Source organism: Anolis carolinensis, chromosome 1, assembly GCF_035594765.1.
Source record: "Anolis carolinensis isolate JA03-04 chromosome 1, rAnoCar3.1.pri, whole genome shotgun sequence".
NCBI classification, from domain to species: Eukaryota; Metazoa; Chordata; class Lepidosauria; order Squamata; family Dactyloidae; genus Anolis; species Anolis carolinensis.
Window position 1 is genome coordinate 145,056,702 of NC_085841.1, and position 26,063 is coordinate 145,082,764.

Genomic DNA, 26,063 nt, shown 5'->3' on the forward strand with positions numbered 1-26,063 from the left:
TATTTTCTGTTGGTCATGGGAGTTCTGTGTGGCAAGTTTGGTTCAATTCCATTGTTGGTGGAGTACAGAATGCTCTTTGATTGTAGGTGAACTATAAATCCCAGCAACTACAACTCCCAAATGGCAAAATAATTCCCCCACAACCCCACCAGTATTCAAATCAGGGCATATCAGGTATTTGTGCCAAATTTGGTCTAGTGAATAAAAATACATCCTGCATTTCAGATATTTACACTACAATTCGTAACAGTCGCAAAATCAGTTATGAAGTAGCAACTAAAATAATTTTATGGTTGGGGGTCTAGTGGGTTCTTCATGAATCTGATTTTCTTTCTTTCCCCCAAAATCACACTTATACAGATGGATGAAGTAATCCCTAGACAAGCAGTTGGCAAACAAAACATGCATAATTTTCCATGCACTAGATCTAAGCAGCAATCTTCGAGTTTCCGTATATAACCTTCATCCCATGCAGGGGTTTGAAGCCATTTGTCACAACATATTTAATAAGCCATCAGAATTGGGGGTTAGATTTGAATCACTGGCTTGAAGAGTTTTAGAGCCAATCTCTCGCTCCGAACTGACAACAATTTTGCTTAATATTTGGTTTCCAGATTAAACAGCTGCACCCTAAATAGAGGCTGCATTCATTCTACAGATTATCGGGGGATTTTAATGATCTGGTGTTGTTTTAAAGAAATATGGCCCATTGAGTTTATCTAAATCAGAGATTTGTTTGTGCCCTAAAATGTGTTTGTGTCCTCTGTTGCTCCATGCAGTTCCTGGCTTAGGAGTTAAACTGGATTTTTGATTTACTTTCATTCCTAAATTCTGTGGACAATGCCTTTAAGAACACTATAAAGTAGAACTATTTTAAGGGCATATCTACATTGTACAATTAATGCAGGTTGACCCCACTTTTACTGCCATGGCTCAATGCTATGGAATCATAGGAGTTATAGTTTGATGAGGCAGCAGCACTCTTTGGCAGAGAAGGCTAAAGACCATGTAAGACTGCAGCTCCCATGATTCCACCCATACCATTGAGCCAAGGCAATTGAAGTGCATTATTTCTACAGCTGGATGTAGTACCAGTCTAAATATCCAGGCATAGGTTGGAAAGTAACACTGATATGTCTATATATGTTCGTAAAATATATGTTTCACTGTAATTTAGGGAAAAACTTGACCTTACCAGTAGGGTATGTGCTTTGAGGGCTACATGTCCAAGGTACATCACTTACAGTTGTAAGAATCATAGAGCTGGAAGAGACTGTGAGGGCCATGCAGTCCAACCCCTTTGCCAGACAAGAATACAACTTTGAAGCACTGTCAATAAATTAGTTGACTTACTATAAGAAAGTTTTCTCTGTTATTCCTCTTTGAAAGTCCTTTTTATAGCTGACTCTGTTTCTCCATTAGAGCCAGACCTGTGTGTCCTTTAGCTAATCAGCTTTCCCTGCTATACTATAAGTATAATTTATGTGTTATTCCAATTGTGCGACTTGATTTCTTAAAACGCATGACCTTAACTATTTTTTATATTTTTCCAAAACAAATTTGAGAAGAAGTTTGGGGGGGGGCATAGTCTCTCATCTATATAAATAAAAATGTAAATGTCCGTTTGTTCATGAGCTCATATCTCCCAAACTATTTCACTGATTGCTTCAAAAATTTTGACACAACACAGCATTCAAACATACCTACTATTATACAGCTGTCACACCTTTGACAGGCAAAAACATGCTTTGCTTCACAAGCAGCACCATCTGTTGGACGTCCAAGCAACACATGCTATACTACATATATCTGTTAATGTTCTAAAACGTAAATCTCCTGTGCTCGGCGCTTGGCTCTCCTGAAAGCCATCCGTGCCCGGGGCTTGGCTCTTCTCCTTGCGGCCTCCATCCCTGGTTCCCTCCACCCTGGCCCTGCCTCCGGGTCCAAGATACCTGTCTTGCCGGCCTCCCTTCTTACAAGAGAAGAGATCCCCCCCCCCCCCCGGACCGGCACCATCTTGCCCAGCTGCAGCTCAGCACGAAGCAAACCCCATCAGGGCCAGAGTCACCATTTGGATTCCATGGCCTGGTCACCCCTCACCGAGCCTGTCTTCCTCCAGAGCAGAACCGGGAGAAGAAGACCAGGAAAAGGTCGGTGGGGCAGGTATGGAAATCCAGGCTGATCAAGGTGGCCGATTGCAACATTCACACTTGCCTCAAACAGACAAGATTTCTTTCTCCAACCCTGGACTTTCCACAGATATATAAACCTCACTTGCCTAGTTACCAACAGACCACACAACCTCTAAAGATGCCTGCCATAAATGTGGGCAAAACATCAGGAGAGAATGCTTCTGGAACATGGCTGTACAGCCGGGAAAGCTCACAGCAACCCAATCTTTAGCCTTCTCTGCCAGAGAGCTAGTACTTCATCAAGCTACAAATCCCAGGGTTCCATAGCATTGAGCCATGGCTGTTACAAAGTGGTGTCAAACTGTATCAATTCTACATTGTTGATGCATCCAGAGTTGGGGGAACAAGGGAGAGAGCTTTCTCGGTGTTTGTTCCCAAATTTTGGAACTCCTTTCTTTAAAAAAACTAGGACAGTTCCCTCCCTTCTGCTATTATTATTATTATTATTAGTAATAGTAGTAGTAGTAGTATTTATACTCTGCTTTTTCTCTCCACAAGAAGATCTTTCCATTGGAAAAGTGAAAAGTAATGCAATTTCAACATGCTTTATAAAAGTGGCCTCAATGGGCGTTTAATATTGTATTTTTAATGCTCTGCCTCTAAAGAATTTTAAATGCTTTTACAGGAAACACCTCAGCAAGCTGGAGTCCAATAGTGGCAGGCTAAAACCCGGAACCTCAAGCCATGGCTGATACCAAATGAGAGGCTCCCTCCTGGACACACAGAAGACTGGCAACTTGGAAGGTGCTGAACCAACTGCGCTCTGGCACCATGAGATGCAGAGCTAACCTTAAGAAATGGGGCCACATAGTGGAGTCCATGACATGCGAGTCTGGAGAAGAGCAAACCACAGACCACCTACTACAATGCAGACTGAGCCCTGCCACATGCACAATGGACAATCTTCTTATAGCAACACCAAGTGGCCAGCTACTGGTCAAAGGACATTTGCCAAGTTTTTTAACTCTTTTTTTGTTTTTAAATACATTACAACTGTCCCCTCAGTTTGCTGCTGACATGATAAATAAATAAACTTCATGGATTGCTTAAATGTTTTTTTTTAATTACTAATAGAGTATTGCTTATCCAACATAAACGAGCCGGCAGAATGTTGGATAAGCAAAAATGTTCGATAATAAGGAGGGATTGAGGAAAAACCTATTAAATGTCAAATTACATTATGATTTTACAAATTATGCACCAAAAATCATGTTTTACAACAAATCGACAGAAAGAGCAGTTCAATACACTGTAACATTATGTAGTAATTATTTAAGGGGTTTAGCACTAAAACATCACAATGTATTGAAAACATTGACTGCAAAAACACTGACTACCAAAAGGCAGACTACGTTGGATAATGCAAAACATTGGATAAGCAAAGGTTGGATTAGCGAGACTCTACTGTATATATGTTTACTGGTGATTTTGTGTGTTCTTTATTGGCTCTGGCTTTAATATTCTGCAAACTGCCCTAAATCCCAATAATGAAAAAGTGCAAGATATACACAGATAGGTAAGGTAAAGGTTTTCCCCTGATGTTAAGTCCAGTCTTGACCGACTCTGGGGGTTTGGTACTCCTCCCCATTTCTAAGCCGAAGAGCCGGCATTGTCCATAGACACCTCCAAGGTCATGTGGCCAGCATAACTGCATGGAGCACCATTACCTTCCCGCCAGAGTGGTACCTATAGATCTACTCACATTGGCATGTTTTCGAACTGCTAGGTTGGCAGGAGTTGGGGCTAACAGCGGGCACTCATTCTGCTCCTGGGATTTGAACCGCCGACCTTTTGGTCCGCAAGTTCAGCAGCTCAGCACTTTAACACACTGTGCCACCACAGATAACAACAACAATAATAGCTGTATAATTAATAATAGCATATTGGCTCCATTACAGTTGGTCCCAGATGACCTGTAATACTGGGCAGCAACATAGGAGTGGTATATCTATACCACAAAAATAAAAATAATAACAAAACATACACCTGGAGATACTTCACTGACTCTCATATCAAATGCTATTCTTAAGATTGTGATACAAAATTACTGACAGATTAGAAATCTCATGTAAAGTGTATTACAGCTCAGCCCATTAAGTGAGCATGACAAATGACAATCTTCACATTTCCATGCAGAGGGGATTACATCCACAAAGGACACATCAGCCCTGTTAGGAATGACAAAATGAAAAGCTAAATTTTGTCAACAGTGATCATCTCAATTACCAATAAACCATCATTTTTGTCCCAATTATCAACCGAGGGAAGGGGGCATTTATACCACACAACCAGGGCATTAACTATTCCACTTGAACTGCCATGGCTGCATCCTAAGGAATCCTAGAATGTGTAGTTTGGTCAGAAATACTAAAAGGAGCTCTCTGGCTGAGAATTGTATATGCCACTCCCTGCACTAAAATTCCCACCATTCCATAAGATGCGTCCATGGCAGTTAAAGTGGAATGATAGCACTATAACTCTATACAGGGCGAATGAGCGAGCCTCAGATACTTTGCTGCTAGTTTCGAAGGGAACAAGAAATTTGTTTGTGGCATTGCTGCCATCTAGTGGCAAAACGGGGAACAGCTCCCTTAATCGTGTGAATTGCTTTAACTTCAGGCATTGGTTGAACCGCTGAGCTACTTGAACTTGACCAAAAGGTCGGCAGTTCGAATCTGCAGAGCTTAGTGAGCTCCTGCTGTCAGCCCCATATTCTGCCAACCTAGCATTTCGAAAACATGCAAATGTGAGTAGATCAATAGGTACTGTTCCATCAAATCCTTACAGGAAAATGGGAAAAACATAAAATGCTGCAGATTAAATATTGGTGCGTGTATGTATGTACACAGAACCCCTGCTTCTAAAGGCACAGGAGTCAGCAACAACATGATATTTATTTATTTATTTGTTTATTTATTACATCACTTCTACCCCACCCTTCTCACCCATCAGGGGACTCAGGGCGGCTTACAGTATAACCATACACATTAAAAACAGTTGTCATCAAATTTAAAAATCCATCAAGATTAAAAATTACAATAAAATTAAGAATATCCATTAAAATATACATAATTATTCATTTAAATATACATTTAAGGCGCTTTCCATGTTCATGTGGGGTCTGTCAGTAGGTCATATATTCTTATCTCATTTTTGCTGCTACTCATGCTCAAATGCCTGGTCCCATAACCACGTTTTTGTCCTCTTTCGGAAAGACAGGAGGGAGGGAGCCTGCCTGACTTCAATGGGGAGGGCGTTCCATAGGCGGGGAGCCACCACTGAAAAGGCCCTGTCTCTCGTCCCCGCCAGCCGCACCTGTGAGGCTGACGGGACCGCGAGCAGGGCCTCATCTGACGATCTTAAGCTTCGAGGTGGGTCGTAGCGGGAGACACGTTCGGACAGATAAGCTGGGCCGGAACCGTTTAGAGCTTTATAGGCTAAAGCCAGCACCTTGAATTGTGCTCGGTAGCTAATTGGCAGCCAGTGGAGCTGGCGTAACAGAGGAGTAGTACGCTCCCTGTACGCCGCCCCAGTTATTAACCTGGCAGCCTCCCGTTGGACTAATTGAAGCTTCCGAACAGTCTTCAAAGGCAGCCCCACGTAGAGTGCGTTGCAGTAGTCTAAACGAGATGTAACAAGGGCGTGTACCACCGTGGCCAAGTCCGGCTTCCCAAGGTACGGTCGCAGCTGGCGCACAAGTTTTAATTGTGCGAAGGCTCCCCTAGCCACCGCTGAGACCTGGGGCTCCAGGCTCAACGATGAGTCCAGGATCACCCCCAGACTGCGCACCTGCGCCTTCAGGGGGAGTGTGACCCCATCCAGCACAGGCTGTAACCCAGTACCCTGTTCGGCCTTCTGACTGACCAGGAGGACCTCTGTCTTGTCTGGATTCAATTTCAATTTGTTGGCCCTCATCCAGTCCGACACAGCGGCCAAGCACCGGTTCAGGACCTGGACAGCCTCCTTAGTGACAGGTGGGAAGGAGTGACAGAGCTGGACATCATCTGCGTACAGAATCTCTGCAAAAGGCACTTGCAGATATCTGCTCAGAATCTCTGCAAAAGGCACTTGCACCAGCTGCAGCCCCAGCAGAAACTCTTCCCCCCCCCCTTGCCACCTTGTAACAGGATCCCTTAATAAGAATGTATCCCCTTCCTATCTTTCTGCTTGCAACAATGTGTCTCCTTTGACTCCTGTACTATAATTGACTTATTGGTGCCTTTCTGAACCCTGTGTTACCTCTTATGAATTTTCAGGTGACAGGGACTCCCTTTCCCCACCCTGCATGAACCCCAAATACCCTTTCGCCTCTTTCCTCTAGTGTCAGGGATTCCCCAATCTCCTTGCCTGCAAGGAGCCGACTGGGACCCCGAAACCCCTCTTCACCCCCTTAAGCCACTTGAGAATCGGGAAACCTTTGGTCATGCTAATGACTTCTCACCAAGGAGATTTCCTCTCTGCAGAGAGAAGGGAATGTTGCAGCCTTCCTGAACAATGACATTTCCCCCTTCCCAGGAAATAGGATCAAGATACAAATATTGCTTTTAGGACAATGGAACTGGCACTGACTTGCCAGACCTGCTCAAAGGAATTTGTTATTTCAAGTCTTCACTTCGATCATCAGGACAGGCTGGATGGCTCCCAGTTATCACCCAGATGTGTTTGTCAATAAGGCCCAGGAAGGGCCAGTCATAATCCTATCATTTAGACAAATATTTTCTTTGTTTGTACCATTGCCGCACCTCCACTGTTACCATTGGCTGGGAGGGAGGCTGCGTCAGAAGTGAGGCTCGAGCCCTCATTGGCTGAGATGCACCAGCCCCCAGCTGCTCCTCCCAGCTCGCTGACGTCAGGGATTCCCCTGACCAATCACAGCAAAGCTGGCTCAGGGAGGCGGGTGCGGGAATTTCAAATGAGAAAACTGTATATAAGACATGTTTTGTTGTATCTGGGTATTACTGCAGCCGTCATCCTTTCCAGCTGGAACAGAAATAAACTTTGGTGGCCTTGCTTCATCCTGGTGAGATTTATTTGGGAAAAGGGAAATCTTCATTGGCTTCAATAGCTCACCAGGCGTTTGGCCAGTTTGATTAGAACTGAATAGCCTTGCAGCTTCAAAGCTTGGCTGCTTCCTGCCTGGGGGAATCCTTTGTTGGGAGGTGGCCAATTGCAACTTTCATACTGGCCTCAAACAGACAAGAGTTCTTTCTCCCACCCTGGACCTTCCACAGATATATAAACCCCACTGGCATAGTTTCCAACAAACCTCACAACCTCTGAGGATGCCTGCCATAGATGTGGGTGAAACATCACAAGAAAATGCTTCTGGAACATGGCCACACAGCCCTGAAAACTCACAGCAACCCATCAAATAAGCACTTTCGCAATTAAAAGGGTTGTGCATTGTGTTTCTATAGCACCAAAATAGATGAGGGCACAGCTTTGGTTTTCTGGTGTGGGAGTGTCACCTAGATTTATTATTATTATTATTATTATTATTATTATTATTATTATTATTATCATCATCATCATCATCATCATCATCACACTCTTTCTCTCTAAAAAGACTCAAAATGGCTTACAGTAAAACCCATACAACACAATGTGAAACCTAAAAATATACAAACATTAAAATAGAATTAAATGTTAACAGTATTAAGTATGAACAGTCAAAAAAACACTCATCCGTCACTGCCAGTAACTCCTCTGCAACTGTTTTGTATTCACAGTTGTTCTTTAGTGCCTGTTATTAGGCCACTAGGAACTGGCACAATTTTCTTTCTAAGGATTCTTTGGAAGAGCTTCTGGGGAGAATCACTGGGAGAAACAGAAAAAGGCAGAGTCATAGATTTTAGAAAGTAAGGACAGCTTGGAGAGAATATTGAGGGACCTATTTAAAGAAAACCGTGGAGGGGGCAACAGCAGGCTTCTGCTCTCACATCAGAGATCACTTAGCAGTTTGAAAGTCAAGCCAAGGTGCGTGTAAACTAAACAGATTCCTCACCTGTGAAGGGCCTATCTAAAGCTCAAAATGCCTCCTAGCTGCAACACAACCTTTTGGGCTGTGTCAGTTCCATTCTGTATAATTAGCTCTGGTAATTTAAAGTGTGAAGAGACATAGAAGTCCCTTTTAGGCATTCAAGTTTCTGAGGATATTGAGCACGCTGATCTGGGTGACAAGCACACGGCACATAAAAGATAAAGGTTTCCCCCTTGACATTAAGTCTAGTCGAGTCCAACTTTGGGGGATGGCGCTCATCTCCATTTCTAAGATGAAGAGCTGGCGTTGTCCATAGACGCCTCCTAGGTCATGTGGCCTGCCAGAGTGGTACTCATTTTTCCACGTTTTCGAACTGCAAGTTTGGAAGAAGCTGGGGCTAATGACTGGAGCTCACCCCGGTCTGTGGATTCGAACCGCCAACCTTTCAATCAGCAAGATCCACAGCTCAGTGATTTATGTACACTGCACATACCATCTGCAAACTCTGCCCTCCGCCTTGTGACTCCAAAAGAGCAAAAACTCAAAACTTTGCCTTAAAATCACCATCAATTGGGAATGAGTTGAAGGCACACAACAAGCCCTAAGGCAGGGATCCTCAAACTTTATAAACCGAGGGCCAGTTCAGGGTCCCTCAGACTGTTGGAGGGTGGAGGGGGGTGGACTATAGCTTGGGAAAAACAACAACGAATGAATCCCTATGCACATCTTATTTGTTGTGATGACTCATGGGCCTTGTAGTCCTGTTCCTAGTACTATTGTGGCAGACGAAGAGGAAAACATGGGGTTTTCGCCGGTTCAGCAAGAGCCGGAGTCTCTTCACCTGCAGGATGTTGATGTTTGCCCTCAAGAATTCAGCCAAACAGGCCTTGGGCAGAACTCCCCTCCGTTTTCCAGGAGAGAAAATTATTCTAAAGATAGGGGAGTCAGGGAGGCTAATCGGAGAAGCCTGAGAATCGCTGCCAAACAAATGGCTGATTAGGTCTGCTTCCCTTGGGAAATTCTAAGGAGTCATGCATCTGGACAGAGTTGGGTTTCGCTTCTCGTTCTCTAGGGAAAGAGTTCTGTTGGCGGGAAAACGAGACCCAATATAGGTGTTTGGCGCGAGGGATTCTTTGCGGAGTCAATTGATCAGCTTGAGGAGAGAGATCGTGTGTGGACTTCGTAATCCCAGTTCCTTGCTTCCCGGATCAAGCTTCAAGCCTTGCCCTGTCTCACGGTTTTACCACGGACTCTGTTCATGCTTCATGTTCGTCTTGCCTCCAGTCACGGATCTAGTCAAGAATCAAGTTTATTTCCAGCCTTGTTGTCAAGCTTCATTGGACTCTAAGACTCTGTTATTTCCCCACACTATTGCTTGGCAAAGTGTGTGTTTCGGTCAAGTGGATTAAAACTTTGAACTCTAATATCTTATATTGGACAATACATTTCTGGACTATATTTGACCTCATCTGAAAGGTCTGCTTCTGAACTATATTCTTCACTTGTTTTTATTGATTTTATATATTTCTTTAATAAAGATATTAGATAGAGACTGGCCTCTGTGTAAGGTTATTGGTGCTCTGCAGCCAGGGTCCTGACATTTGTAGTGCAAAAATAAAAAAATGAAAGAACAATACAATATTTAAAATGAAGAACAATTTTAACCAGCATAAATTTACCTGCAATGGGCTGATGAGAGAATCAAGTTAATCAGGATTGTGGTTATTGTGTGTCTTCAAGTCGTTTCAGACTAAGGCCCCTTCTATACTGCCATATAAAATCAGGATTATCTTTTTTGAACTGGATTACATCGCAGTGTAGATTCAGATAATCCAGATCAAAGCAGTTAATGTGTATTACCTACTTTGTATATTTTATTGTATTATGATATACTGGTAGTGATCCTGCCAGTTGTGTAAGCCACCCTGAGTCCCCTCGGGGAGAAGGGCAGGGTAGAAATATTGGAAATAATACTTTGATAATCTGGATTATAGGGCAGTGTAGATATAGCTTTAGGGCAACCCTAAATGTAGTGTTTAGGGCAGCGGCCTGGGAAATAGTCTTGGCAGGCTGTATCTGGCCCACAGGCCTTAGTTTGGGGAACCCTGCCCAAGGAAATAACCAAGAATACCTGAATATTAGAACATATAGGTATAGGCTCCTTCCACACTGCCTTATATCCCAGAATCTGATCCCATATTATTTTCTTATCCCAGATTATCTGGCAGTGTAGACTCATATAATCCAGTTTAAAGCAGATAATCTGGAATCAGATCCTGGGATATAAGGAAGTATATAGATCCATCAATAATGCCTCTCCTTATGTTAGTTCCTACTTGAGGACTGTGGTTTTCTGGTGACCTTCCTAGGGTATATATAAGGTCTATATACGGTCATGATGAGAGAGCAGGCTTTCTTGGCTCTGGCACCCCATTTGTGGGTGTCTTCCCCTTGGAGGCTCAGTTGGCACCGATTCTGGTTTCATTTTGGTGCCAAGTAAAATCATGTTTTGAGAAGATAATGATGTTGGGGGAAATGGAAGGAAAAAAGAAGAGGAGCTGACCAAGGGCAAGAAGGATGGGTGGTATTCTTAAAGTGACTGGTTTGACCTTGAAGGAGCTGAGGGTGGCAAGAGGGACCCACAGGGAGCTCTGTCCATGAGGTCACGAAGAGAAGGAAGCAACTGAACAAATAAACAAAAAAAATCATGTTTATTTATCAACACAGTTGGGCTTCACTGAATTACTTCAAATGCTATGCACAGGGTTTTCAGCATAGTTTAATCTCTTAAATCTGTTTTGATTTTTCAAACAACCTAGGAGTGTGAAAGGGCCCCCCTTCTACACTGCCATATTATCAAAGCAGATAGTCCACATTATCTGCTTTGAACTGTATTATATGAGCCTAAGCTGCCATGTAATCCAGTTCATAGTGGATAATCTGGATTTTATATGGGAGTGTAGAAGGGACCAGGGTGTTTCGCAGCAATATGGAGTACAATTTTTATTTTCAAAAGTGGGTGCAATGTGACTCTCCAAGATCTCAAAAAGGGTTACTGTGCCTGCTACCCTTCAGTCATTTACGTTCCTGGCATAGATGTGTAGTTGTGTACCAGTTCAGGCCTTTTAATTCTAAATGAAACAACATCACTAGTTGTAACAAATTTTGTAATTTCACTTTCAGAACTTTCATACAACATGAACATTATCCGGCACCCGAAACAATGGTGAGTTTTAAGACTTAATTCCATGACTTGTGCCTTTAAGGTTCCTGACGCACATGGATTAAATTCTCCTATCAAGATTTTCCTCCTCTTGTTGGCAACTCAGGAACATTATGGCTTTTCCCATTTCCTGTGGCGAAAGATATACAAGAAAAGCCAGATTCTACAGCCACAGAAACTGTAACCAAAGCAAAACTAAGTCTTCAGTTTATGCTCAGTTGCAAATAAGCTCTCAGTAGACTACAAACCCAGGAAGTATCCTTACGTCTGATTCATTTTAAATTAATCATAGTTAGTGTCTTACACTAAAATAATAGTATGTCATTAAATTACCCAGACTACTGAAGGTGAAACAAAATTATGAATCAAACATGGCTAAAGTTGGCCCATACTACAAAGCTTTTCTGGAAATGAGATCCGAGGCAAAAACATTTCCTTAAATGTTATGCAAGACCCAAGTCTGCCAGGTAATTTTTTTTATTTATTGCCAGGTATGTTAATAGACTATTTTTTGCTGCCCTTACTTCCTCTGGATTTTGCATTTTGATTATTGAAAATAGCCTGAAAGACTGGGCCACTCCTAGGAATTTTTTTTTAGGATTTGGCTCATGTGATAGTAATCTTCATATAAAAAAGTGTATTCACTCAAGCTTATACAGAGCTTGAGATAAAAGAGAAATGAGATAAAAGAGAAAGAGCGGCATATCTATCCTAATAAAAAGGTGAATTATTGTTTTTTTACAGACTTAAAAAAGTAATTGAACATGTAAATCCCTTTCTTTAAAGGGCTTCACATTCCTATGCTTCTAAGTTAACTTTCAACTGTGAAGAGCGTGTATTAAGGGCTAACTATAGATATAAGATGTTTTGATTTTCTCCATCAATGCTTATTTATTGTGTGCCTTCAAGTCATTTCCAACTTCCCGCCAAGTCCTAAAGTGAACCTATTACAAGATTTGCTTGGACAAGGTTTGTTGTCATTGCCTTCTTCGCAGGCGAGTGTGACAAGGCTAAAGTTTTTCAATAGGTTGCTATATCCAAATGGGGACTTAAACTTTACTCTTCCAGATCTTAGTCCAACCCTTAAACCACTACATCCATGCAGGATTCCTATATATATAATGGAATGTAATTCTGCAAAACTTCAAAGTGCTATATATCTATCATCTCCATCTATTAGTACTTTGAATCAGGCTTTCCACACGGTTAAATTGATGCAATGACATAATTTGGAATTGCTGTTCCAGGAGGGAGGGGGGAAATGGGGGGAAGGGTATGGGTAATGGGAAGCACACATCTAAGGAATGTATAAAGCATCATATAAGGTAAAGTGACTTCTGGAATAATGTATATCAAGATAATACTTGCACAGCAAAAGTTTGTTAATTGAATGGATGTATCAATAGGGTTGCTGTGTGTTTTCTGGGCTGTATGGCCATGTTCCAAAAGTATTCTCTCCTGACATTTCGCCCAAATCTATGGCAGGCATCCTAAGAGGTGGTGAGGTATCTGCAAAAGTTTATCAAGTGGCAATACCTACTTAAACATGGTTCGAACTGCTGTTCAGAAAGGTATATTGATGGTTTCCACATAACTGTGATTATACTTGCTGAAAGTAAACACAGTTCCAGTATCAAACTGAAGGACCAATAAAGTAAATTGGTTAACATAGAGGCTGGATATATACTGCCATATAATCCAATTTCAGAATGCAGATTAACTGCATTGAACTGGATTGTATGGCAGTGTAGACTCCTATAATCCAGTTCAATGTGGTTAATCTGCATTCCGAAACTGGATTATATGGTAGTGTAGATCCAGCCTGAGATGAGATTGAAATGAGCTTTACAGTGCAGCCTAGTTAAATCCTTGTGTGACATTTTCAATGAATGGTATTTGAGAAAAGCCACAGGAAGCCAAGATCTTCTTCCAAAAGAAGGCTGCCTTAACTCGTTTGTATTTCTAGCGATTAGCCAAGACTGCATTATTTTATATGGCATTTGATCACAAAATCAAAGCTGAGTGAGAAATTGTTTTTGTTGTGCGTTTTTTTTTTTTAAATGAATGTTTTTGGCTGTTCTTTTATGCATTGCCACAAAGACTGTTGTAAACTGAAAGGCAATTAAACGTGTATTTAAATTCAAAAAGAAACAATGCAATTGAATTCAAAGATGTAATCTATGATCTTGTATTTTTGGCAACCCTGAAAAAAAGCAGCTCAGCATATTAAAAAATAATTATTAGATTATCTAAATGTTACATACTGGCCACTTCTCCACACAAAGGCTTTGCAGAGATCATTTTTTATTGTTTAACAAGCAAAACCAAACTCATTCATACAAGATTATATCCCTGAACCATGTACATCAAGTTCTGTGGCATCATTCACTGACATTTCTGTAAAATTTGAGTGAAGTAAACTTGTATTGGATTCAGTTTAGAAAGCAAAGAACACATCAGGTTTATTTGAAGAAGGATGACATGTGTTATTTTATTACTACAACATGCAAACCTTACTGTGAGATGTCCTTACTTTTCTTATCTCATAGAATCCCTTATAAATATTTAAGGAAAAACCCAGCATGAGAAAAATGAATTCAACCTGCAAGAATCTGTAGTATGTAGAAATAGCAAATGTCTATAAATATCCAAAAGAAGTGACAAATCAGATCTTGCCATCCCAGTTTTGGCCGACATATAACAGAACTGCTAACCAATTATTTTAACATACTTTATTGTAAAACAGTCAGGTCACAATACTACATCCAGCCCATTCTGCCAAATATACAAGCTACAAACGCTTGCTTGACAGTCAAGGATCAGTTTTAGTAGCATACTTGAAAAGTGAATAAAAATCCATATAAAACAATATTCAAAGTTTCCATAGGAACACAGATAAATGTGACCTCCCCATCTAGTCGCCTATCCTGTTACATTTACACACACCCTAGTTTTTCCAAAACGTTTAAAAACTCTAGCAAGAATTAAGTTAATGGTCCCAAAAGCCCTAAAAAAATCCATTCCTACACTTACAGGTTAGCTAAACCCATATCTATACATTAATGCTAGCCGAAGCACAAGCTGCTGGATAGTGTTCAATCCCACTTTCCCAGGCACAAGACAGCGGCAAAGTGACTTCCTGCTCTTCCACTTCGGCTTGAAAGCCCTGCTCCTTTATCTGCTCCATCAATTGCCTGGTAAGGGGAAAAACAAATGAGTAAGTAGTATTCCAAAGGCAGTCAGTCATCTTGCAGTATATACACCAGCTTCGTATTTGGAATGGTTATGGAACAAGGTTGGGTGTATTCTTCTACTACAGTAGAGTCTCACTTATCCAAGCTAAACGGGCCGGCAGAAGCTTGGATAAGTGAATAACTTGGATAATGAGGGATTAAGGAAAAGCCTATTAAACATCAAATTAGGTTATGATTTTACAAATTAAGCACCAAAACTTCATGTTATACAACAAATTTGACAGAAAAAGTAGTTCAATACGCAGTAATGTTATGTTGTAATTACTGTATTTACGAATTTAGTACCAAAATATCACGATATATTGAAAACATTGACTACAAAAATGGCTTGGATTATCCAGAGGCTTGGATAAGTGAGACTCTACTGTAATATCTCTAGAGACTCTGCATTGTAATCTATATAAATCCAGCCTCAATCTGCAGAAATCACCCTTCTTAGGTATGAGACAGTAGAGTGGAAGGCTCTTCAGTTACTAGAAATTTTATTTTCTAATTTTCTGATCTGCAACATCACCATAGGATACCTTCTAAATCAGGGGTTCTTAAACTTTTTCAATTTGCAACCCCTTCTAGCTCCAAATTCTTATGTGAATCCAGGTATATGAAATACAGTAGAGTCTCATTTATCCAACATTCGCTTATCCAGTGTTCTAGATTATCCAATGAAGGTCTGCCTTTTAGTAGTCAATTGTTTCAATGCATTGTGATGTTTGGGTGCTAAATTCGTAAATACAGTAATTACTACAGAACATTGCTGTGTACTGAACTGCTTTTTCTGTCAAATTTGTTGTAAGAAACTTGATTGCATCCTCTACACCCGTGGTTCTCAGCTTCCAGAAATCCCAGCCAGTTTACCAGCTGTTAGGATTTCTGGGAATTTAAAGCCAAAATATCTGGAGACCCACGGGTTGAGAACCACTGCTCGACACACTGTGCATTTCTCTATTTGAACTGACATGTGACAGAGTCCTGGGGAGAACGTACTTCCTTTTGGAGACCATAGCACTATCTTTTTGAACTTAAAGAAAACGCCAGTTTACAAAAACGTGCATCAAAGAATCCCAAGAAAAAAATTGTGCAAGAACCAGATTACCAGTTGTACTGTTAGGAGCTGAAATCTGACTATCCTCTTACAACATACTTTTGTTTTTCATAGGAAAAAAAAACCCCCCACAATGAATGAGAACCATTTTTCCCAAGCCCTCCTTGACCTTGACCATTAAAATACACAGAAAATGAAGAGCAACTAACCATGCTGGCCTTGACATCACATAGTAGATTGTTGGCCTCTGGAATCCATTGAAGGTCGATGCCGCAGCCACAGTGTAGGCCCCCATGTTTTCAAACAGCATCCAATCTCCGACCTGCAACTCTGGCATGGCACAAAGCTCCACGATGCGATCCAGGCCATCACAGGTCGGCCCCCATATGCTGCAGGAATAGTATCTCTCATCGGGCTTAGGCCTCTGAAAACCGTTCAAAGTATACACACAATTAGTGCGAGGATCCACATATCTAGTATTAATCCAACTGCACATGAGGTGGTTCTGGACTTTCTTCAGTTACTGAAATCAGTTTTAGAACTAGCAAAATAAACAATGCACAATTCACTCACCAATTTCTTTTAGTGAGTGAGTGCTTGTACTGAAAAGTGACTAGGAACTCATGGCAAAAATGGGATTGAGTTTCAACCTGTGTTTTTACATAATAAAATAAAATACATTATATAAAACACATATGCGGACAAAGATGAGTGTACCTTTTGCAGAACTGGCTTCACATGCGCATGATCATACAGGATGCAGTTAAAAGATCCATATACTCCATCATTTACATAATACATAAGTGTTTTGTCATTCTGTTCTTCTTCATCTGTTTGAAAAAGCGGAAAAACAGTTAACGCTGATTGATTTCTAAATTGGGAGCAACAGTCTTAACTGATTTTAATACAGTAAGAAGTAGGATTTTTTTTGTCATTATATTCAAACAAAAATAACACCATCTAGAGCAGGCATGGGCAAACTTGGGCCCTCCAGGTGTTTTGGACTTCAACTCCCACAATTCCTAATAGCTGGTAAGATGCCTGAGATTTCTGGGAGTTGAAGTCCAAAACACCTGGAGGGCCCAAGTTTGTCTATGTCTGATACATTTTATCAGCAGCAATCTTAAGTTCCATAAAATACTGAAGAATCTATATTAAAAAATCTAATGATACCAAATCAAAGGGGGGAAACCCTCATAGTCTGAAGATCAGTATAGCTGTAAAGACTAAGAGCCATTGTGTGGATAGTTGAATGTAGTCACATTGAAATAACATTTCTCCATAAATGAAAATGGCTATCTGTCCTCAACAATCAATTGTGAAATCAAAGACTAGATACTCAGTATGTTCACCCTTCTTCCCCAGCACACGCAGAAGTTGTAGCCAGAGGTTCCTGGTCCTTTCTAATATGTTCTTATACAATACGAATCATTTAATAGCCTTGTTAAGGCAAATTCCAAAATCAAATGCCAAACTGCCAGTTGGAAGGAGATGTGACTGGAAGAAATGGTGACTTAGAAAAACCATGCAACATAAGCTTGTCTCTGGGCAATAATAAAATTTTAGATTTCTGTCTGAGAGATTAATAGAATAAAACAACTAGATGATGTCCCTCCTTGTTATATTCTTAATACAGGTTAGGAAAGCTGTGCTGAAAGGCAGCTGCAAAACACAGCACTGCTGTAATGTAGTCGACATGGTGGTACTTCTAAGATTTCTACCTCAGCCTGAAAGAAAACTGAGACCCCATTTAAACTGCCATTATAATTCAGATTGACAAACATTATATGATCAGTGTGGATTCGTATAATGCAGTTCAACTGCATTGAACTGGATTATATGACCATATAATGCAATTCAAATTGCACTGCAATAACAATGTAGACAGGGCGGGCCTTAGTTGAACACTGTGGTCTCATTGGTATTAAAATACATTTTTCACACAAAGTATATCCAAATTAAAACATGGGCTGGTTCTCTCATTTTCACATCCATCCTTAAGCCACAAGTCCAGATAATACTTTCAGAGATAGGTATTAGCATTATTTTGTGGGGATTCTGCAATAATAGGTATGATTCCTTATAATTGGTATTTCTGGAAACTATGATTACTTGAGTATGTATAATTTATACAAAAGGGTAACAACTGTTCACATTGTAGTGGAGAAAGCGCAAAGTGCTATCTGTTCTCTAACTTTTACATCAATATGAGACCTGCATGTGAGTATGTCACTGCATTTCCATATACATAAATACATACATAAAAACCATGTTGCTATTAACATAAAGAACTCTAGGATACATACCATCAGATCCAGTTTGCTCCTTTATTACAACTTTCTTTGCAATTATGTTAACAGCTAGTGTGAACGCTGATGCAACATAGTATCTGCCAGGCTCTGCAATAATTTTCACTCCAGAATCGGATGGAAAATACTTGTCCAAGGCAGGATTGATTACATTTGTTATCTTTTAAATAAAAAGGAGATAGGTTGCCATTAAAAGAAACATACACTACGAACTACTAACTTAATCCAACCTATCAAAAACATTCAATTAACACTGGCCACACAGATTTTGGAGTCTCAAACATCAGCCCTGTTGATTAAAAAAAGGCACCAGTTTTCTCCTATCAGCTCTAATCCACTAATCCAGTGGTTCTCAATCTTCAGATCCCTAGATGTTTTGGCCTTCAACTCCCAGAAAGCCTAATAGCTGGTAAGCTAGCTAGGAGTTTTAGGCCAAAACACCTGGGGATCCACAAGTTGAGAACCACTGCACTAATCTAATGTAATTTTCTAAAGCAGCACTTCAAATAACCCTAGAAACACACCTAAAAACCAAGAAATCATTTTTGTTTGGGTAGCGCTATCCACATTTCTTTAATGAGATTTGTCCAAGATAACCTTTCACTTACTATGGTCCCTTCCATACAGCCATAAAACACCCAGAATATCAAAGCAGATAATCCACAATATCTGCTTTGAACTGGGTTATCTGATTTCACACTGTCATACAACCCAGTTCAAAGCAGATAATGTGGAATTTTGTACAGCTGTGTGGAAAGGGCCTATGTAACATGACACTCAAAAGTGTGCGGGAAAACAAACATCAGTTCAAGCATTTCTAAACCTTCTTCAAGATGCAATACAATATGCAGTAGAGTCTCACTTATCCAACATTCACGTATTCAATGTTCTGGGTTATCCAACGCATTTTTATAGTCAATGTTTTCAATACATCGTGATATTTTGGTGCTAAATTTGTAAATACAGTAATTACTATGAAGCATTACTGCATATTGGACTACTTTTTCTGTCAAATTTGTTGTATAACATGATGTTTTGGTGCTTAATTTGTAAAATCATAACCTAATTTGATGTTTAATAGGCTTCTCCTTAATCTCTCCTTATTATCCAAGATATTCACTTATCCAATGTTCTGCCAGCCCGTTATATTGTATAAATGAGACTCTACTGTAATACAATATAATCAGTATAATATATATCATGCTGTTGACTGTATTCTACAGAAGTGCACAGTACTGTGTTTATTATAAGGTAATTCTTTCAATCTGAAGATTATGTGGTATGTTTGTTTTTTAAGTACATCAAAAAAACAAAGTTAACTTTTCATCCATAATAAAAATTAAACTATCATTCCTTTCAAACCTTCTACACAAGGCATGCAAGAATTCATTGCATTTATGATCTCACTAATCACGTGTCAACTTATCCAAAGGCATATTTGAAGGCATGCTAACAAAACTGTGGAAGCCTTTTCATGCCAACTGAAAGTCCAGAAGGATCATGTGCAGACAACAGAGTTTAGATGAATACATTCCGATCCTTACCTCTTCAAACTTCAGCTTCACATCTTCAGAGCCAGGAAAACCACCACCAATGTCCAGTAAATACATACTAAAACCAAGCTCTGCCTAAAACACACAAATATTGATACATTAATCCTTTTATTGGTAACACCAAATAATTTTCCTTTTCAATGCAGTGGGGGCTATGAAGATTAAAGTCAGAGGTCCCCAAACTAAGGCCCATGGGCCAAATCCGGTCAGCCACAATCTTTTTCCTAGCCCCCACTGCTACCTCCACACATGCACACACAGCTGACACATGTATGCAGTGGTGGCAGCAAGTGCATACAGAGGGTGTACACACACACACAAAGTCCAGGGTCCTCAACAGCATAACGGACCTTGAATTGGGACTCCTCTTTGAAAATTTGGGGACCCCTAATTGAAATACACTAATTATTTTCCCCACCCCCAAGGCTCTAGAAAAAAATAATGCTTTTGATTAAACAGTATTAGTATCCTAGTCCAAAGATGACTGTGTCCTCCATTCTGTACTCTAAATTCTTATTACAAAAAGGAACAGTTTATCAATCTCATTCTATGAAGCACTAGCACTGCAGAAAAAAGGCTTAAAATGTACTTACTCCCATATCAAAGACACAACGGGCATCAGAAATTGCTTGCACAAACGTCTCAGGGTCTGTACAGCCACTTCCAACATGAAAACTGAAAAAGATGTCTAATTTAGTACATGTTTTTCTCAACCTTTGGCAAATTGATACGTAGAAAAAACACACTATTTTATATAGTTTTGCAACTTACCTGACTCCAATAATATCCAGATCAAGTTCTTTTGCTCTCTCAAGCAGCAACCTGCTAGTTTTCAGTGTGGCTCCAAATTTAACGCTCAAGCGACAAACTGCCTTTGAATCATCTGTTGCAATGCGCAAGACCAACCTGGAAAACATTTCAAATCTATCTTGAGAATGGTTGCTTTTCAGAAAACTTTTGTTACTTGAAAAATATTCTAATCTTGCTCTAAGCCAAATAGATTTTTTCCTCTCATCAAGCTGCATAAATTACAAAGTAAAAAAAATGCAAGAAGCCTGTAGGAATTTTAACTTATTTCCTAAACAAGCATTTTTATCCCCATGCACACAGAAATAGAAACACAACTGTTTCATTACAGAAGTTACTTACTTTGCCTTCGGATGAGCTCTTGCAACTTTCATCAGTTCAACTTCGCTATCAAAAGTCATCATCTGCACTCCATTATTTGCAGCATGTTTAATTTGAGAAACTTGCTTGCAAGGGTTCGCATATATTATACGCTCTGGAGGCACACCAACACTCTGGACCAACTGTATTTCAGTCTGTGGAAAAAAGCCATCAATGTATTACTTTGTTCTATTCACTAGCGATTCCTTATATTCAGAACACCACACTTGGGATGAAAAATACAACACTGATTTATAAAGCAGTGTTTAACCAAAGCATTCACAGGAAGTCACTTACTTTACTAGCACAGTCAAATCCGGCCCCAAGAGCAGCAAGGATCTTCACTACAGCTATGCTGTCATTGCATTTGACAGCATAGAAAGGAGAAACTCTGGGGAGGGCTTTGTACCACCGCAAGTGTTTCTTTAGAACATCTCCAAGGTCAGCAACATAGAAGGCATCTTTATCATCCTGAGGACAAACAAAACATTCATCAGCCAATACAAAGTTGCCTGCTGTTCTAATTCACAACAGCACTATATTTTTTATAAAGTGTGGGTTGAATTTGTTTTTGTTATGGTAGTAACAGCCTTTGCAATAATCAATAACGTACCGAGGAAGAAACTTCATTTATTTTTTGGTCTACTATATCCTTTGCAGTAAAGCCTTCATCGAGGAAAGTAAAGCTGAATTCTTCACCACTGAAGCCGTTCATCTTGCTTGGTGTGATGTTTCTCAGATGTAACAAACTGTGGGAACATAGCAAAAAAAGATTGTAGTTCTTCTTTCCATTATGACAGGAAACCAAAATGGAAAATGCAGATGCATAACAGAGCATCACTAACAGTTTAATTAAAATATGGTTTGACTTAACAAAACGTTAAAACAGAAAAAAAATCTTAAGTATAGTTAAAACTCTGGGAATACAATTGCCAACTACCTAGTTTGCTAATATGATCACTCCAAAAAAGTTGAAACATACCCGAGATGGGAAAACACTGTCTGGAAGAACAGGTACTGTTAGCGATTACACAGACTGACCAACTCAGAAAGCAGAGACCATATGTGCTACATTTGCGCACCACTAGAGGTGACAGATCACCAGACACTACAATCTGATATATTCTTAGACTAAGACCCATTGTGGGATTAATCTTTTAGTAAGTACAGAGTTGACAGGTGATTTGAGGGCACATAACCAATTACTGCCTACAAGTAAACTGCACAATATGCCAAGCCCATTGTTATTTTATGTGAATAGCACCACACATATTCAAACAGGTTATTAATAAAAAGCAAAATGTCTGATAGATCAACTTAGTGGGAAAGGATTTTCCTATGTACAAGATGCTATAGAGATGCTATTGAAATGCACACCTCAGATGAGGACAAAGAAATAAATGCAAGGTAAAAACACAGTCTTCATTTGTACGCCAGCATTAGCCCTGAGTACACTCCTGCAACTCTATGCAATTCAAAATGGACTAAAAAGCAAGTTATAAAAAACCTACCACATGAATTATGGTGACAGCAAATAAATACAAGAAAAAGATTTCAAAGAGTCTGGCAAGAATACACCCCCAAAATAAAATATCTTAAATTTTTATTGATTATCAAAGAATACTAAACTGGTTGTTATTAAATGAGGATTGTGTTTATGAGGATTTTCATGTTGTTCAGCTTACTTCTCAGCTCAAGAATTCAACATCTGAAATCATTACCAGAATATGAGTGGAAGAGATGAGAGAATGTCTGAGAAGGAGATGAGAAGTACCACAATCTGGCATGAATAACTCTGTCAACAGCTGCAAAGGATTTTAGATCTCATTTTCTGTCTCCTTTGGACCACAGTGAAGTACTAAAATTCTGAAATGCACATGGCTTTCCCAATGTTTGCTCCATATTTTCACTTCAGCACTTTTAATCTTGTACCCATTACTCTGGCCCGGCCCAGTTTTATTGTGTTTTAGCGTATTGTTTATTGCTTGTTGTTTATACTGTTTTAATTGTTTTAATTTGCCTTTTGTTTTGTATTGTTATATTGTGTTGAGGCCTTGGCCTTTGTAAGCCACATCGAGTCCTTCGGGAGATGCTAGCAGGGTACAAATAAAGTTTAATAATAATAATAATAATAATAATATTTTGAAAACAATTTCTTGCAACCAAAGAATGACAAAAAGCAGTAATTTTGCCAAGAAAAAGGGAAGTAGGACAAATCATTGGCCTAATCTCCCCCCCCCCCCCCCCAAAGCTGTCTTTGCATTAATGGCAAAGCTTCTTCAGAGTCTTATTCTTAAGCTCTGCTAATAAGGGTGCAATCCCTACTACTTGAAAGCGTGTTCTCTACTATCAGCAATGTTTCAGATACAGTGCTGCAGTCAGATAAAATTACAGTATGGGAAAACCCAAAGCAAAATAAAGCCTGCTTTAAGGTTCAGGGAGAGGTTGTGTCTGTGCTGTTGTAATTGTGTGCTGACTCCATTTTTGCCATTACATTTGTATCAACAGGATGAACCTCTCCTAAAGCAGCAATTTGAGGCTTCTTTATATTTTAAGGAGCACAAAGAGCATAATGGCTTTGATATTTAGAAGTCCTTATCATTCTCTTTACCGCTATCGACTGTCACAGTGCTATATATCTGTGCAGGAAAACCCAAAGCAAACTATGCACACCATTATTTATTGTAGAATCCTAAGTTCTTATATATAAATCTATCTCTTAATTTATGTATGTCTGCCACAGATACTACACTAACCAATATTATTGTACACCTGGTTTCTCCAAGTACTGATAAAACCAACTCCCTTAAACTATTCCAAGCAAATACTTGCGGTAAGAAACATTCCTTAAAATAATCAAAACCATTTTTTCTAAAGCAATAGCAGCTCCTGCATAGTAAATCAATTGATAGTTACTAGGAAGTGTCAGCATTATCCATTTAGGCCACTTACACACAAATAAATGGCACTTACTACTAAATATCAGGCACAGCAGCCATCTCCTTCTTCAAGCAGAAGCAAATAAAGAGTACTGGCTGCATCCCATCATGGAATCTCTTACTCTTCCCTGTCTTATGCATGACCATTTAGCAGATCAAACAAGTAAAGGCTACTGAAGAAGCTCAAGTGTCCTTTCTTTTGCAAATCACCCACCGCCACCCATTGCTACCCCTTCCTCCCTACAATGACACAGAGCGCTGTGCTGGGCTATAGCACCTCATCTCCAACAGAGAGAAGGGGTGGGGCTGACAGATCAAGAATGGAGAAGCATCTGCTGAAAATAAAGGATGCAAAAGAGAAGCAGAGAAATGGGCAGGCCACCTCAGGGTCTTGGTAAGTCATTCTTCAAAGCAAAAATAAAATTTGATCCTTAATTAGCTGACATGTCATTCTCTCTCTCTGACTCACCTGACTGCCAGATGTCCCTTCATGGTGGTTAATTATTATTACTGTAATAAGAATAGTAATTTGTGGGACACCTTATCTTGCCACCCGCCTTTGGTTTTTACTGCTGCAAATGCTGTCAGTCAATAAAAGCAAGGGATAGATGACCCCAAAATGTCATTTTTATTATTGAATAAGAATAACCTACCATAATTGTTACTATAAGAATATCAACTCATCTGCCCTCCCACCCTTGGTTTTCCTGCCGGGAAGTATCTGTAGCAGTAGCCCTTCCACACGGCTGAATAAAATCCCACATTATCTGCTTTGAACTGGGATATATGGCAGTGTGGACTCAGATAACTCAGTTCAAAGTAGCCATTGTGGGATTTTCTGCCTTGATAGTCTGGGATATAGTGCTGTGTGGAAGGGCCCCGGATGGCCATCTGTTGGGGGTGCTAGGAATGCGATTTTCCTGCTTCTTGGGTGAGGGTTGGACTGGATGGCCCACGAGGTCCCTTCCAATTCTATAATTCTAAATATTGTCCCACATCTAAAATGTCAAAAACCAAAGTTTGCTTTCGGGACTTTGAAAATGTTTGATGCTGAAAACTGTGGATACAGAGGGCCAGCTGTGGAACAGCAACAAAATGAAGTGAATTTCAAAATGGGAGATGCACTTTGACTGCAACACTGCGCAATCAACGCCCATTTGGCTCCACTTTCACTGCCATGGCTCAAAGCTAGGAAGCCATCAAGGCTAGGAAGCCATCCAGGCTGTGGTTTTACAGGACCTTTGGCTTTCTTGGGGGCCCTTCCATACAGCCAGATCACCCAGAATATCAAAGCTGAAAATCCCACAAATATGTGCTTTGAACTGGGACGTCTGAGTCCACACTGCCATATATCCCAGTTCAAAGCAGATGTGGGATTTTGTTCAGCTGTGTGGAAGGGGCCTGGGGGCCCTTCCAAACAGCCCTATAACCCAGAATATCAAGGCGGGAAATCCCACAATATCTGCTTTGAAATGGAACATATGGCAGTGTGGACTCACATAACCCAGTTCAAAGCAGATATTGTGGAATTTCCTGCCTTGAGTTATATGGCTGTGTGGAAGGAAATATTCATCAGCAAAGGACAACTCCCAGGATCCCCTAACATTGGGCCTTCGCTGCCAAAGATTTCCATTGGAGTTGCCTGCCGGAGAGCAGAGAAGGCTAAAGAGCAGGCCTGGGCAAAGTAAGCAGCTGAGGGGGGAAAGGAAGGGGCCTGAAGCTGTGAGGAATGGTGGGAGTTGAAGTCCAAAACACTTGGAGGGCTCAACCTTGCCCAAGCCTGGTCTAGAGGGCTCTCCGAGGTTTCCCCTTCCTTCTCCCTCGCCCACTTCCTTCTCCCTCGGATCCACGTGGCCTTACCTTGGCGGCGTGGCCTCGGCTTCGGCTTCTCCTTCTTCGACAGCAGCAGCAGCCCCTTCTACCCTGCGCGGCAGCTGGATGAAAAGAAAAGGGCGGACGGGGCGAAGGCCTCGGCTACAACCGGGAAAAGAGCCGGTGGTGAACCGCCCTCTGCCGCCGCTGCCGCCGCCGCGCAGGTGAATGGCAGCTGCTGCTGCTGTGGCTCCTCCAGCGTCCGCGCCGACAATGCCTTGCCGGCGCCGGGGAGGCCGTATTTATAGGCCCGCCCGCGTCGCCATGGCAACGCACCAGCTCGAACCAGCCCTGATCGGCTGCGACCGGGCCGCAGCCTCCCTTCGCCAACCGCTATTATGACGTCAGGGCTGAGGTGGCCCAGGCTTTGAAGAGGAAGAAGGCAGCGAGGCGCCCTGCTGGCAGCCCTCGCTTTCCGGTTCGCTTACGAAAGCCCTTCCCAGTGGGAGCAAGGCTTTGGAAACCTCGCCTATACTAGTCAGCATCCCGCTTCTTATGGAAACCGAAGGCAGGGATCCAAAAGGTTTGACTG

At 40.8% G+C, this 26,063-nt stretch overlaps 1 protein-coding gene across 1 annotated transcript; it reads right to left on the reverse strand.

Moving 5' to 3' along the window:
- Window positions 1-14,112: 14,112 nt before the first annotated feature.
- odc1 (ornithine decarboxylase 1) lies at window positions 14,113-25,829 on the reverse strand. Its single transcript, XM_003215423.4, has 11 exons — window positions 25,520-25,829; window positions 21,334-21,469; window positions 21,018-21,191; window positions 20,703-20,875; window positions 20,325-20,459; window positions 20,147-20,228; window positions 19,545-19,628; window positions 17,998-18,160; window positions 16,409-16,521; window positions 15,901-16,115; window positions 14,113-14,589 (listed from the first exon to the last, which is right to left on the reverse strand). The coding sequence occupies exons 2-11, from the start codon at window positions 21,433-21,435 to the stop codon at window positions 14,448-14,450; spliced, it is 1,383 nt and encodes a 460-aa protein (XP_003215471.1). The 5' UTR covers window positions 21,436-21,469; window positions 25,520-25,829; the 3' UTR covers window positions 14,113-14,447.
- Window positions 25,830-26,063: the final 234 nt, after the last annotated feature.